Source organism: Quercus suber, unplaced genomic scaffold, assembly GCF_002906115.3.
Source record: "Quercus suber isolate HL8 unplaced genomic scaffold, Cork oak 2.0 scaffold_782, whole genome shotgun sequence".
NCBI classification, from domain to species: Eukaryota; Viridiplantae; Streptophyta; class Magnoliopsida; order Fagales; family Fagaceae; genus Quercus; species Quercus suber.
The window spans coordinates 147,013-160,309 of record NW_027070218.1 but is presented as its reverse complement, the minus strand read 5'-3'; the positions used below and the strand labels follow the sequence as shown (position 1 = coordinate 160,309).

General features: G+C 35.0%; 1 protein-coding gene across 1 annotated transcript; it reads left to right on the top strand.

Annotated features, from left to right (window-relative positions):
• The first annotated feature begins 5,946 nt into the window (after positions 1-5,946).
• LOC112014194 (autophagy-related protein 8C-like) lies at positions 5,947-8,666 on the top strand. The gene is made up of 5 exons (XM_024046574.2): positions 5,947-6,290; positions 7,550-7,605; positions 7,711-7,763; positions 8,049-8,167; positions 8,267-8,666. Exons 1-5 carry the CDS (start codon positions 6,254-6,256, stop codon positions 8,359-8,361), a joined length of 360 nt encoding a protein of 119 aa, XP_023902342.1. The 5' UTR covers positions 5,947-6,253; the 3' UTR covers positions 8,362-8,666.
• The last annotated feature ends 4,631 nt before the right edge of the window (positions 8,667-13,297 follow it).

Sequence of the window (13,297 nt, the reverse complement as noted above, 5' to 3'; positions counted from 1 at the left end):
GTCCAAACTGAACATTCCATAACCAAGAATAATTCTAAATGATGCTAGTTTGTGATGATATAGTAGCTCCTTGAAGTCAATGAAGCTTTTTGTTCTACTTCAATTCCAAAGTGAAGCATCATCCCAAACCACATCCAATTCACTATAGGACCAAAGATAAGGGATTGTCGATTCAGGTACAAGTTTACAACAGTCACAAACTAGATTGTCAATTATGGTTTGGCACAACAGGTTTTCTTTAGTCGGCAAAGAGTTTTAGCAAGCCATCCAAATCAGATTTTTAATCTTGTTTGGAACCTATAAAGACCAGATTCCTCACCAAAGTGATCTATCCCGCTCCACTTGTTCTTCATTGACCTCGGCTTCCTCCCCAACTTTCAAGAAACGATATCCAGACTTACTCGTGTATGACCCATTATGAGTGAAAGGCCAAAACAAACTATCCTTGGCATCTTGTTGTGACAACGTAATTGCTTTGACTAAATCTGCCTCTTCGAGAATAAAGATGCCTTCAATCAATCCATGATTCCATTGCCTTGTTGTTTCATCAATAAGAATGTCAACCTTAGCAATTGCCATAGAATCAATAATAGGTGATAGTACCTGTGGTGATTTTTTCCTTGGTAGCCAAAAATTCTGCCAAATGCTCACTGATTTTCCACTCCAAATCCTCCATCGGCAACCTCAAAGTAGCACATCCCTCGCATGTAATATGCTAGTCCATGCATGAGAACCTGCTTGTGATTTTTTTGCTTCCATTATAAAGCAAGTTGGGAAGAAGCGAGCTTTGAAGACTTTATAAAATAGGGAATTTGAATTATGCAGAAGCCTCCAAGCTTGCTTTGCCAATAGGGAATCATTGAACATGGCTATGTCTCTGAAACCCATACCTCCCTCTCCTTTTGCTTTTGTCAATTCATCCCACCTCAACTAGTGAATCTTCCTTTTATTGCCCCTTTGACCCTAATTTTTTTTTTTTATATGTGTTTCAATATCATAGCAAAGGTCCAATGGAATTTTAAAGCACCCCATTGCAAAAGTTGGGATTGCTTGAATGACTGCCTTGATTAAAACCTTATAGCCAGCTTGAGACAGGATTCTCTTCCCATCCCTGTAGCTTTCTCAACACCTTCTATTTGATGAAATTGAAACTTTCCTTCTTCCTTCTACCCACCAAGGAAGGTAGGCCAAGGTATTGCTTGTATTGTACAATTTCTTGTAGTCCTAATGCATCCTTTATCTCCTGCTTCATAATCTCCAGTGTGGATTTGCTAAAGAAGATAGCTGTTTTATTTTTGTTCACCTTCTGATCTGAGCCTTTTTCCTAGATCTCCAAAATTTCAATTATTTTTTTGCATTCATCATGAGTCACCCTGCAAAATAATAGGCTATCATCTGCAAACAATAAATGGGTTAGTGATGGACCTATCATGCAAAGAGAGAAACCCTTAATATCCCCTACTCTTGCTACTTGTTGTATGAGCCCATGCAAGCCTTCCGTGCATAGTAGGAATAGAAACGGAGACAATGGGTCTCCTTGCCAAATGCCTTTAGTAGGGTGGATCAATCCATGCGACTCACCATTGACTAGGATAGAGTATGTCACCATTTTTACACACACCATGATCAGTCCAATCCATTTCTCATTGAAGCCCATTTTCCTCATAATATTTTCCAAGTACCCCCATTCCACACAGTCGTAAGCCTTACTCATATCAAGCTTAATGGCCATGTAGCTAGTATTTCTTGTACTTAGATTTTTCATGTAGTGAAGTGACTCAAAAGCAACCAAAATATTATTTCTGATCAACCTATTTTTGGTCAAGACTGATTGATGTTCAATTATGATGGAGGGTAAAATTTTCTTGAGTCTATTGGCTAGAACTTTAGAGAAAATTTTATAGAGAACATTGCATAAAATGATAGGGCGATACTCTCTAACAACTTCAGGGTTTTTTGTTTTGGGGATTAGGGTTACAAAAGTGTGGTTTAATGGGTGAGGGATAGTACCTGAATTGAGCCATGACAAAATTGAACTTGTTAAATCCGTATCGACCACACCCCAAAAGTGTTGATAGAACAATGGGGCATATCATCAGGTCCTGCAGCTTTGAGAGGAGCCATTTGCTTCAAGGCACCTTTTACTTCACATTCACTAAAGGTATCAATAAGTGCTAAGCTCATCTCTTCAGTGATCACCATAGGGATATGGTCTAGAGATGCCTATTGTGGATCCAAGTTTGAAGTGGAGAAAAGGTCTCGGTAATAATTTACCAAAGTTGATGCAACTTCCTCTGGTTGTACCCTTCAAGTGCTTGATTCATCCATAATTCCCTAGATTAAAATTTTCCTATGTCTTTGAATGGCTCAGCAATGAATGAATTTTGTATTATTGTTGCCATTTTTCAACCAAAGGACACGAGATCGTTGGCTCAATAACTGTGCTTCCCTATCCAAAAGAATATTAATCTCCTCTTTAACAGCGCTAACCCGAAAGTTTTGCCCATTGACTAGAGCCTCGCCTTCGGCCTTGGCCAAGAGTGCCTTTTTTTTCTATGGTTCTTTTCTCACATTGCCAAATATATTTCAATTCCACCACTGAAGGTCCCTTCCACAATTTTCAACCCTTTTTAGAATGTCACTATCATGTGTCCATGTGAATAGGAGGACCATGAAGCTTCCACTGTTTTAGCACATTGCTCATCCAAAAGCCACATCTCTTCAAACTTGAAAATTCTTTTTTGTGGTGGTGTTTCCAAGCCTGACAAATTGATTAATAAAGGGCAATGATCAGATAGTGTACTTTGGAGGTGATGAAAAATTGTACCTGGGAATTTGAGGAACCCACTGTGATTTACCACACCCCAGTCAAGTCTCTACCAAATGGAATGTCCATCCACAAACCCAAGGTCCATGAACCCACATTCGTCCAACATGTCTCTTAATAATTGCATCTGTCTATGGTTTCATGTTGCTCCACCTAGCTTTTCATCTTGTCGAATGAGCTCATTGAAGTCTCCTGCATATAACCATAGCACCTCGGGGTGGTGATTTAAAGTTTTAAGGCTATCCCTTGCCTTGCATCTTTTTTATGTGTCCAATTCTCCATAAAAGCCTATGAACCTCCATTCATTCTTTGAACCTTTGTCAATCCACGTATCAATGTAGTAGCATGAGGAGTCCACCACCTCCAAATTCACCAAGGATTTCCAAAAGAGCACCAATCCACCACCATGCCCTACTCTCAGCACCACCCATTTGTGATCAAAGTAATATTTCATTGTATTGTGTCAAGCCTTGCTTCGACTGCCAATGTCTCAATTATAAACACGACAAAGGAATCCTTTGCCCAGATTATATCTCCAAGCTCTTTCCTTGTACACTAGTTCCCAAACCTGCAATAGTTCCATACTAAGCAATTCATGGTGATTGGCGGGGCTAAATATCAGCCTCCACCAATTCAGTAATTTCTTTCACCGCACTTCTTGAAACCTGTTGGCGTTTGTTGGGTAACTTGAAGTGGTCCTCACTTAGTGTTAACGTTCTTTTCCCACATCTGGAAGAAACTTGAGCCAAGGGAGCAGATGCTTGTTGTTTTGGTCTATCAATCCTGGTCCATCGTGGCTGAGTTAGTTGCAAAAGAACCCTAGTGATCCCATTTGTGTCACATGCTTGTTAACTGTCAACGGAAGAAAGTAAATTGGGCTTTGGTTCCAAATTTTAATTTCATTGGGAACCTTGATTCCAAATTTAAATGTGTTGTGAACTGATTTTGTCAGTTTCAGGTTGTTGCTTGGCTATCACTTGATGGAGTTATATTAGGACTTAAATCTAGGAATAAGGGAGCCACGGTGTTTCCTTTTTAAGTAGGACTGTTTCTAGAATTAATTACATTTAATACTACATTGATTTCCTTCCGTTGTGATTCTACAATCCGAGTTGATGGGGGTGCGGCGTTCTTAATGGGCATTAGCGCTTCACCTTGGAGCGTTTCAACGGATGGCAACTTATTGAAAGTAATAGTCTGCTTGAAAATTTTGTGTTACTATCTCCGCCGGATCAACTTCCCCTTGATTCTATGCCTTGGCTACCTAATTGTCTATTGGTGGTTTCAAACCAGATTTAGCTGGTTGTTCCTTGTTCATCCTCTTTCCATCATCCTGGACATTATTTGTGGCATCCCTGGCATTAGATGCAGAGGTCATGGGTGGATTCTGCCTGGACTTGTAAAACCCTGGTACCGAGATTACATTCTTCCGCAAAGAAGAGAAAGGAATTGCCCTAAGACTTGGTCTGAATTGTTTCTGCTCCTGAGAAAGAGTGCCTATACTATTCAACCATATGTCGCAATCCTTGTCATCATGATCAAAGCATCCACACCAATAACAAATATTCAGCAAGCACTCGTATTTGAAACTAACCCAAACTTTTTTATCTCTTCCCAACAACACAAGTCAACCACGGCATAGAAGAACATTAATGTCCACTGCAACTCTGACAGGGATGAAATTTCGTCCCTCCATTTCATTAGGATTATCAATAGGAATAACTCTGCCAAGAACATCATAAAACTTCTTGGCTGCTTTCACATTCATAAACTTGATAGGGAGACCATGAACTTGCACCCAAAAGGTCGACCTATCAAACTTTAGCTCCTCAATGCATGAATTTTTATTAGACTTCTCCATAACCAGCAGGTGTTTGTCGAAGCTCCATGGTTCGCTTAGGAGCACTCTGTCAGCCTCTAGCTTATTATCAAACACAAACAGCATTGTATGATTGCCCAAATTACATACCTTGAAGCAATTTTAGAGCACCAAAGGAGAGTGAAGGTTTTGGCTATGGCATCAATATTTAGCACCCTTTTCATCAAGAATTTTGCTGCAATGATGAATTCTTGAGAACTTACTTCCTCATCAAGACAACATCCTGGTCCCTCTTTGTCTGATAGGGTCAGGCGATTCCAATTGGTGGTCAGGTCTTCCATGGTGATAAAAGACAAAGGTGGTTGAGTAAATAAATAAACTCAATTGTAACCTAAGACCCCACGAACGAAGAAAAAAAAAACTCCACAAAACCTGAAAATAATGTTGTTATTTCGAGGATTAATAACACACCTTCGTTAAGAAGGGACTCCAATTCTACTATATAAGAGAAGCTAGAGAGAGAGCTTTCTTAAAGACAAAGAAACTTCATCAAAATGTTGTGGACGAGTTACAAAACTCTTGGTTTAACCTAAATTTGAACATTTAAAATACTATTTAATAAAATTTTAAGTGATTTTACACTTAAATAATATTTTAAAGCATATAGAAACTTTTTTTTTTTTTTTGGTGTAAAGAAAATTTAAAAAAAAAATTAAAGGTATTAATTTTTTTTATAATTAATAATTGGAATCCCTAAAATTAAAAACCCAATTCCTAACCGATATAAAAAATGTCAACCTAAACCCATCTAAAAAAATCTCAAATTGTTACTATCAAGGCTGGGTTGGGTTGAAAACCCCACTAAACCCAACCCATTCTCATCCTACTCCCAAACTTATTAAGTTTAAATATACTTTTTATAAAGTAAAAAGGAAAAGATAAATCTTTATCTTGAAAATGGTCTATATCCATATTCAAGAAAAACTGTGTAATATTCGAATACATGTACCATTAATATGTGTGTGTGTGTTTTTTGTTTGGGGGGGGGGGGGGGGAAGTTATCAAATGCTCTATAAGGATAATCACATAATGTGATGTTGCATGCATCCAAAATACTACTAAATATTGCTTTAATACAGTACATGATTGACATGAATCTTGTTTTTCCTTATCTTATTTTCATTTTTCCCATGAAACGACAGCGTATCTGCAGTCGTATACGAATGAATGGCATTATGGTACAAACAACAAGGAGAAAAAAGGCATAGAATTCTTAAGAAGCACTTTATTAGTTTATTCGTTATTCAGTTCCCAAGCCAGGACGTTTCCCGTGAAATCTATTTCCAATTTCATCAAAAAATCACAACAAATCTTTTCTCACTTTTCTCACTTCACCACCACAACTTCCTCTCAGATCTTTCCCTCCTTATTTTCTCTGACCTTTTTTTTGTGTGTGGTAATTTATTTTCATACTTCCTTTCTCTTCCAAGCATTCCCATTTTTTTTTTATACACAAAAAAAATAATAATAACCAAAAAAAAAAAAAAAAAAACTTTCTTTTTCTTCTTTCTCACAAAGAGGGACAGAGACTTCAAATTCATTAATCCATGGCCAAAAGCTCCTTCAAGCTTGAACATCCCCTCGGTTCTCTCTCACTCTCTCTCTCTCTCTCTCTCTCTCTCTGTATTTTGCTTTTGCTTTTTCTTTGTTTGGGGTTATGCAATTGTGGTGGATATGGTGGAACTGAGAGTTTTGTGACCTGGGTTTGTGAAATAATTATGTTTCATTGCTTCTTTGGTGGATATATTGACTAAATGAAATGCTTTTATATAAATTCCCAATTTTTCATTGTTTTGGAATAAATGTGTTAATTTTTCCCTTTTCTTGTAGTAGAAGTGCCTGTTTTATTATATTGATCGTTGATCTATGGAATTTGTGAAGCATGCTTATAAACATGGCAAGCACATATGTTGGAAATTTGTTTCCTTTTCCCTTTTCTTGTGTAGATCTAGTGATGTTGTGATTTGGGTTTTGATGGTTTGGATTTTGGTTTTCATTTATGGTACTTTGGGAGCATGCTTATACTGGGTAGAACCATATATGCATCTAGTTTTATGGGAAGAGCCATGTTTTGGACCTCGATCTAGAGCTCCAAGATTGCTTTTTTCATGTGTTCTTTGAAGATTTAGTTGTATAGGAAAGATATAATCGTCGATTTTGTTAGGCTCTTTTCACCTTTTTGATCTTGTATTGGTATGTCTTGTTCAAATATTTATTGTTTTAGTATTAGAGATTGACAAACCTGAGATCTAGATGTGTTGAAAAATGATCAAATGATCCTTTCAACCTTGACTGTGCTTGTATGGAACAATGAAAACCAGGTGAAACTAATTGAAAAATGAAAGAACATACTTAAAACTCTTTTCTTATTTTTTGATTGGTAAGTTTCACACATACTCTGTGGGTCTTGAACTTCACTCTCCACGGTGCCATTTGAGCTAGAGCTCATTGGCAGTATGTACTTAAATATTGTGTGCAATGAATAAAAAATTGAAAGTGGATTGATGTAAGGAAACTTTTTGGGATTATTTGTACTTGCCAAAGAGATGAAAAGCTAGAATTGTTTTCTTTGCAAGAGACTTTAAGTAACTAATAGTGGAAACCATCACTGGAATTGCCACATGGAAATAGCTAATACCTTTTTTTCAACTTGTCATTCATGCCCTCTCTCTCTCTCTCTCTCTCTCTCTCTCTCTCTGAGTTACACTAGCATGCCTTTATTAAAGACCGTGTGGCTATCTTTTTCTGGTGTCTTCCTGTAGATTGGTTTAGAAATAGGTCAAGTTTTCCTTACTCGTGTTCTTATTTGCTATAAATATGTCACATTTTTGTGTACATGCCAGAAAGGAGGCAGGCAGAAGCTGCTCGAATCAGGGAGAAGTATCCTGATAGAATACCGGTATGAAGTTCACATCTCATTTTCAAGAGCATGTCTACATATAGGATGTTACACATAATGGTCACCTATAATTCTTCTTTTCATAGATTTTATTGTGCTATGTAGGTTATTGTGGAGAAGGCTGAAAGAAGTGACATACCTGACATCGACAAGAAGAAGTTAGTCTAATTTGTATTTTAATTTTATATGTCCATTGTTTATTTCTAAGGTGGCTGTTTTGTCTTATTGTATATGGGTATTTTATATAATGCCGGATGTCTCAATACTAGGATATGGCTTCGATTCCTGTGTGACTGTAATGTGTTATTTGACATGTTCAATCATAAAATGCTATAGGCATAAATTTATTCAATGTTCAAATACAATTATGAGTACACTTAAAGGAACTACTAAGTAGTTTATACAATACAGAAGTTGAATGTGAGCCTGTCTGATGAATGCAGGTATCTGGTTCCTGCTGATCTGACTGTTGGGCAGTTTGTATATGTGGTCCGGAAGAGGATAAAGCTCAGTGCTGAGAAGGCCATATTTATCTTTGTCAAGAACATCTTGCCACCAACTGGTGAGAATTCTCTTTTTAATGCCATATACTATGTATATTCTTGTATTCTTAGCTTCCGTATTTACTTATTACGTGTATTTATGTTTTCTTTCATTGTAGCTGCCATGATGTCTGCCATTTATGAGGAAAACAAAGATGAGGATGGTTTCCTTTACATGACTTATAGTGGCGAGAACACTTTTGGATCATTCTGAGTGCTGTGAAGCTTAATTATATGTACATTATAATTTGAGAAGAAGAAGAACGAGAGTCTATGTATATTCTTTTCTGTCAGCTCTTATTGATGCAATCCCAGCATTGAGGATTGCTCTTTTATCTTGCCCCCCCCACACACCCAACAGAAAAATACTCTCGTTGAAGCTGATGCTATGCAGTAAATATTTTATGTTTATCCTATTCCTAGGGATGCTTCGAGAGGTATTTCCTATATAAGTGTTTATCATATAGTACTCTTGGATTGTGAATTGACTGACTGTGTGCCTGCACTGGTGTTTCCAAACTTGTCTAGCCATTATTTTAATAATGTTAAGCATTTGTGCTTCCATGCATGCACATTATTAGATCTAATTGAATTTATGGTTCAAGGGGGGTTAAAACGTGAGAAATTATATTTGATGTAACTTTAATCCATTTTGATTTTTGACACAATTTAGCCACAATTTCTTGTTACTTTTTAATTGTTAAAGGGATCTCATCATATGAGCAGAATTTTTTCTCCAATTCCTTTGTTCCATTTGTTGTAGGCATGCTCTAGTACTGCTCTTTAAGCTTCACTAATGCCATCATTAGAACCAACATGTCATGCCTCAAATGATCGATTTTTCCATTTAGTCCAAACTGGCCTAGCTCAACGCATGGGCCAAGAGCTTGCTGGGGAGAGAGGATGAAAAAAGCTGCCTTTCTTCTCTAGTTTCTTAGAAGATGTCTTTGACTACTCAAGAAACCTTGTGCCAATCCACGATTCAATAGGCACTTAGGCACTTTTTGTATTTTTTGGGCATAGACTTCCAAAAGTTCAAATTCTTAATCTTCCAAATATCAAATTATCATACTCACACACACACACATATGTATCTTTTAAAGTGTGTTTTCAATCACATAACATTTTAGTTATGATTTGATGATCATTTGATTAAAGGCACACAAATAATCATTACAACCCACCATGTAATGAATTGAAGGAAATTTGAGAACCAATTAATTTAGATATGATTTATCATCACTTCATTTGTAGCATTTTATTTGTTTTGATGCCCTTTGCTTTTGTTTAATGACCAATGACCATTGACTTAAAACGGAAATATGGTTTCCCCAAAGAAACGTCAGGAAGATTTTGATGGAGAACTCTCTGGAAATATTGGAGAGAGAAGAATCTCATCCTCAAATGAGTTATTTCAACAAAAGTGAGTCCTTTCTACTCTCTTTTTTCCCTTTTTTGTCAGACCTGACTCAGTTGAGTAGCAATCCAGTTTGCTGAGGTTTACTCCTGGATAGACGAGTTTGATGAAAATTGGGCCAGTCTAGCTCAACATTCCGGTTTTGTACTTAAGTTAGCTCACAATTGGGCCACTCTTTCCGGTATGAATTGACTGCCAGTAGGCCTTTTCCTTGTGTCAGCAATGCAACTCCGGATCAGTGCAGAGAACATTATTCAGGTCTCTTTTTCTATTTGCTAAGAAGATTAAATTTTAGAAAAGGAAAACATGAAGTTCTCATTTAATAGTTTAGATTCCATATTCACATCTCTAATTATTTTTGGCAACCCTGCTGCTAGAATACCCTTTTTTTTTTAATTATTATTATAGAAAGTACAACTATAATACTTGGCTTCGTATTTTTTTTTTCTTTTTTTTTCTTTTTTTAAGAATACTAAGTATTTTTAACACACACGGAAAAAGATGAGAAAGTTTTAAAGAAACTTACACTCATTTTCTAATTTGGAATTAACCCACTGTTTTTTTTTTTGTTTTTTTTTTTTTTTGAGAAGATGGGAGAAAGCATTTAACTTTTTTTTGGACTCTTCCATATAATGCAACATAAGTTTTTAGCCTCACAATTTTTTACATAATTTTTATTTTTTAATTCTTTATTTATTTGACACAATTTTTATTTTTTAATTCCTTATTTATTTGACAAAAATTAATCAAATGTCAACCATTCCTTTTAATACCCAATACGTAGCTTGTATTTAGACTCCCATTAGGAATTGTTTTTCTGTGTGCAAGTCTTTGACTTGCTTTCAAAGCATATTTGTATGCAACGCAAATTCCTTCACAATATAGGATGTGAAACTGAATTACTTTCCTAAAGATCGTATAGGATTAAAAGAACTAGGCTAAGCTTAACCCATATATCTATATAAGAAGCAAGAACCCTCGTAGAAAAATTAAAAAACATTGTAGTTTTTTAGTTTCAACTTTCAAGCCATGGGAAACTTACCATGAAGAAATACACCATGATCAAGTATAGGAAGATCATCCAATCTTCACGTGCCAAATATGCATAGAGCCCATGCAATCAAATCAGAAATTCAGCTACAATAACAACTATGCGCACCCTTTTTTATGATGTCAAATACATTGAAACTCATATTTACAAGTTTTCAAACATTGAATGTCCTATATTCACACACACACACACACACACACACACACACATACATATATATATACTATATCTATATTTGCTACCTCACTTTGAAGGCTTCACAACATCGTTATTTTATTTATTTGATATTTAAACTAAATTTTACCAGTACAATCGTGTTTCTCTTATAGTATTTATGTTGTGTACTTCGGTCCACAATGGTCTTATTCAGTCCATTTGGGTCTTATTCGGTCCATTATGTCCATTTTGGTCACATTTCGTCCACTCGGTCTTATTCAGTCTACTTTAGTTCTATTTCGTCCATTTTATCTACTTTGGTCCAATTCAGTCCACATTGGTTAACTTTGGTCCTATTCGGTCCATTCAGTTCTATTCGGTCCACTTCGATCCTATTTTGTCCAATTAGGTCCTATTAGGTCCACTTCGGTCTATTTGTGTCTATTTCAGCCCATTTTTGTGCACTTAAACTCTCTCTCCTCTGTCTCTATCTCCCTCTCCCCTTCTCTCTATGCCATCATCTTCTCTACTTGCTCCCTATTTCCATTTCAACTCTCCCCTACAACTCTCTCAGACAGTGTCATGTTGAGAAAAGAGGAAAAAAATTAAAATAAAATTTTTGAAACATATTTCCCCTTCTTTTTTCTACAACTTTCAATCATAAATATTCTTGTATATATCACCATAAAAGAATAAGCAAAAAAAAAAAACTGAAAACTGAATTGAGATGAAAATCAGTATGTTCAATGCTTGAAAACTGAATTCTTTTTGTGTTGTTTCAATAATTTCTAGGTTTTGAATCTTCTAATTCTTTAACATTTGAATTTTTGAGTTCATTTTTTTACAATATTAAAACATCTGGCAGATTTAACCAATCATAGCCATAGATTATTTCTAGGCCTGAGTTGCTACTTTTGTTAAGCAAGGCTCTATGTTGTTATAGTGAATTTTAAGTTTTTTTATATTACTGAATAGTTTGGAAGGTTCTTTGATGTTGTTTTAATTTTTTTTTGTATTTAATTTATATAATATAGTAAAAATTATGTATTACCACCATAAACTATATTCCTGATTATACTTTTTAAATGCACGTTTTACACCCTAAATTATGACCCTTCTTACATTTTGCACCCTAACATCAAGTTTGTTGTTAACCTGGATGGAAAAAGATAACAAAACATGAAAATACTCAATTGCTCATCTTCTCAATCTCTTAAAAACAAAGAAGAAATTACACTTTACCACCTTAAACTATACTCTCAATTACACTTTGCACCCTAAACTTTGGGTTCCCATCAAGTTAATAGCAAACTTAACGTTAGGGTGCAAAGTGTAACAAGCTAAGAGTCATAATTTGGGTGCAAAACATGCATTTAAAAAATTTAAGGTACAAAGTATAATCTAGGGTATAATTTAGGGTGGTAAAGTTTAATTTTCTCTATAACATATTATATTAGTTAGTATTGAACTATTTTTTCTTTTTAACTCACATTAAAAGAAAATGTATGTGAAAGGTTTTAGTGGTCACAGTAAGTGAAGATTTAAGCATTTGAATGTAATGATCCGAAAAAGTAATTTGAGTTTGAAAATATTGAATTTTGAGGGCAAAGTGTGAGTTACCCCAAAAATATGTATGTTTATTGTGCATAACCTTCTTTAAGTCTTAGAACTTTTAGTTTTCTACATTGAGATTTGTAAGATTTGTTATTGAAGTTCGTGAAAGTATTTGGATTATAGGTTTTTTTTTTTTTTTTTTTTTTTTTTTTTTTTTTTTTTTTTTTTTTAACTCTTGGTATGTAGAAGAAGAAAGGGTATGCTAAGAGGCATGAATTGTAACTCCTCTTTTTTTCTTTTCTTTTTTGTTAAATATAGTCGTGAAGTGAGTTATAATGATGATCAATGTGATTGCCCAAGAATTTATATTTATTTTTTTGTCAATTTATTAATTGACTGTGGATTTCAGTTAGATTGATTAACCAGTAAAGTCTTTGATGGTTGAATAAGAGATTTGGGATTCAATCCCCACATATTCCAAAAATCGATTGATGTCTTGGTTTGATAATAATGAGTAATCATCAGGAACAAATACCATAGGTTGAAACTCTCTAAAAAAAATGTGATCTCTCTCTCTCTCTCTCTCTCTCTCTAAAAAGAATTGGTTAATTTTGTTTGATTTTTAGACAATTTCTTACGAATATAAATTATGCTTAAGAATGCAGAATATATGCTATATATACGTCTTATGAAGTTATAACTATTATGCACCTCTGTGCAAGGTAATATATGGATTTAACTGAAATTTTACATGATTAATAATGTTTTTTGAATGGATTACGGCAACATGGTTGACATTTCTTTGCAATGTATATTGATATTTTTATTCTCATATTTAACACCAAAGTATCTTGATATATGATGGAGTAAACACTTCAGAGTCACCTATTCCGATTTCTCTAAAGCTTAGTAGAAAATTTGCATATGTAAATGTGGATCATATATGTTTCCTTTTAAAATTTGATGTCTAAC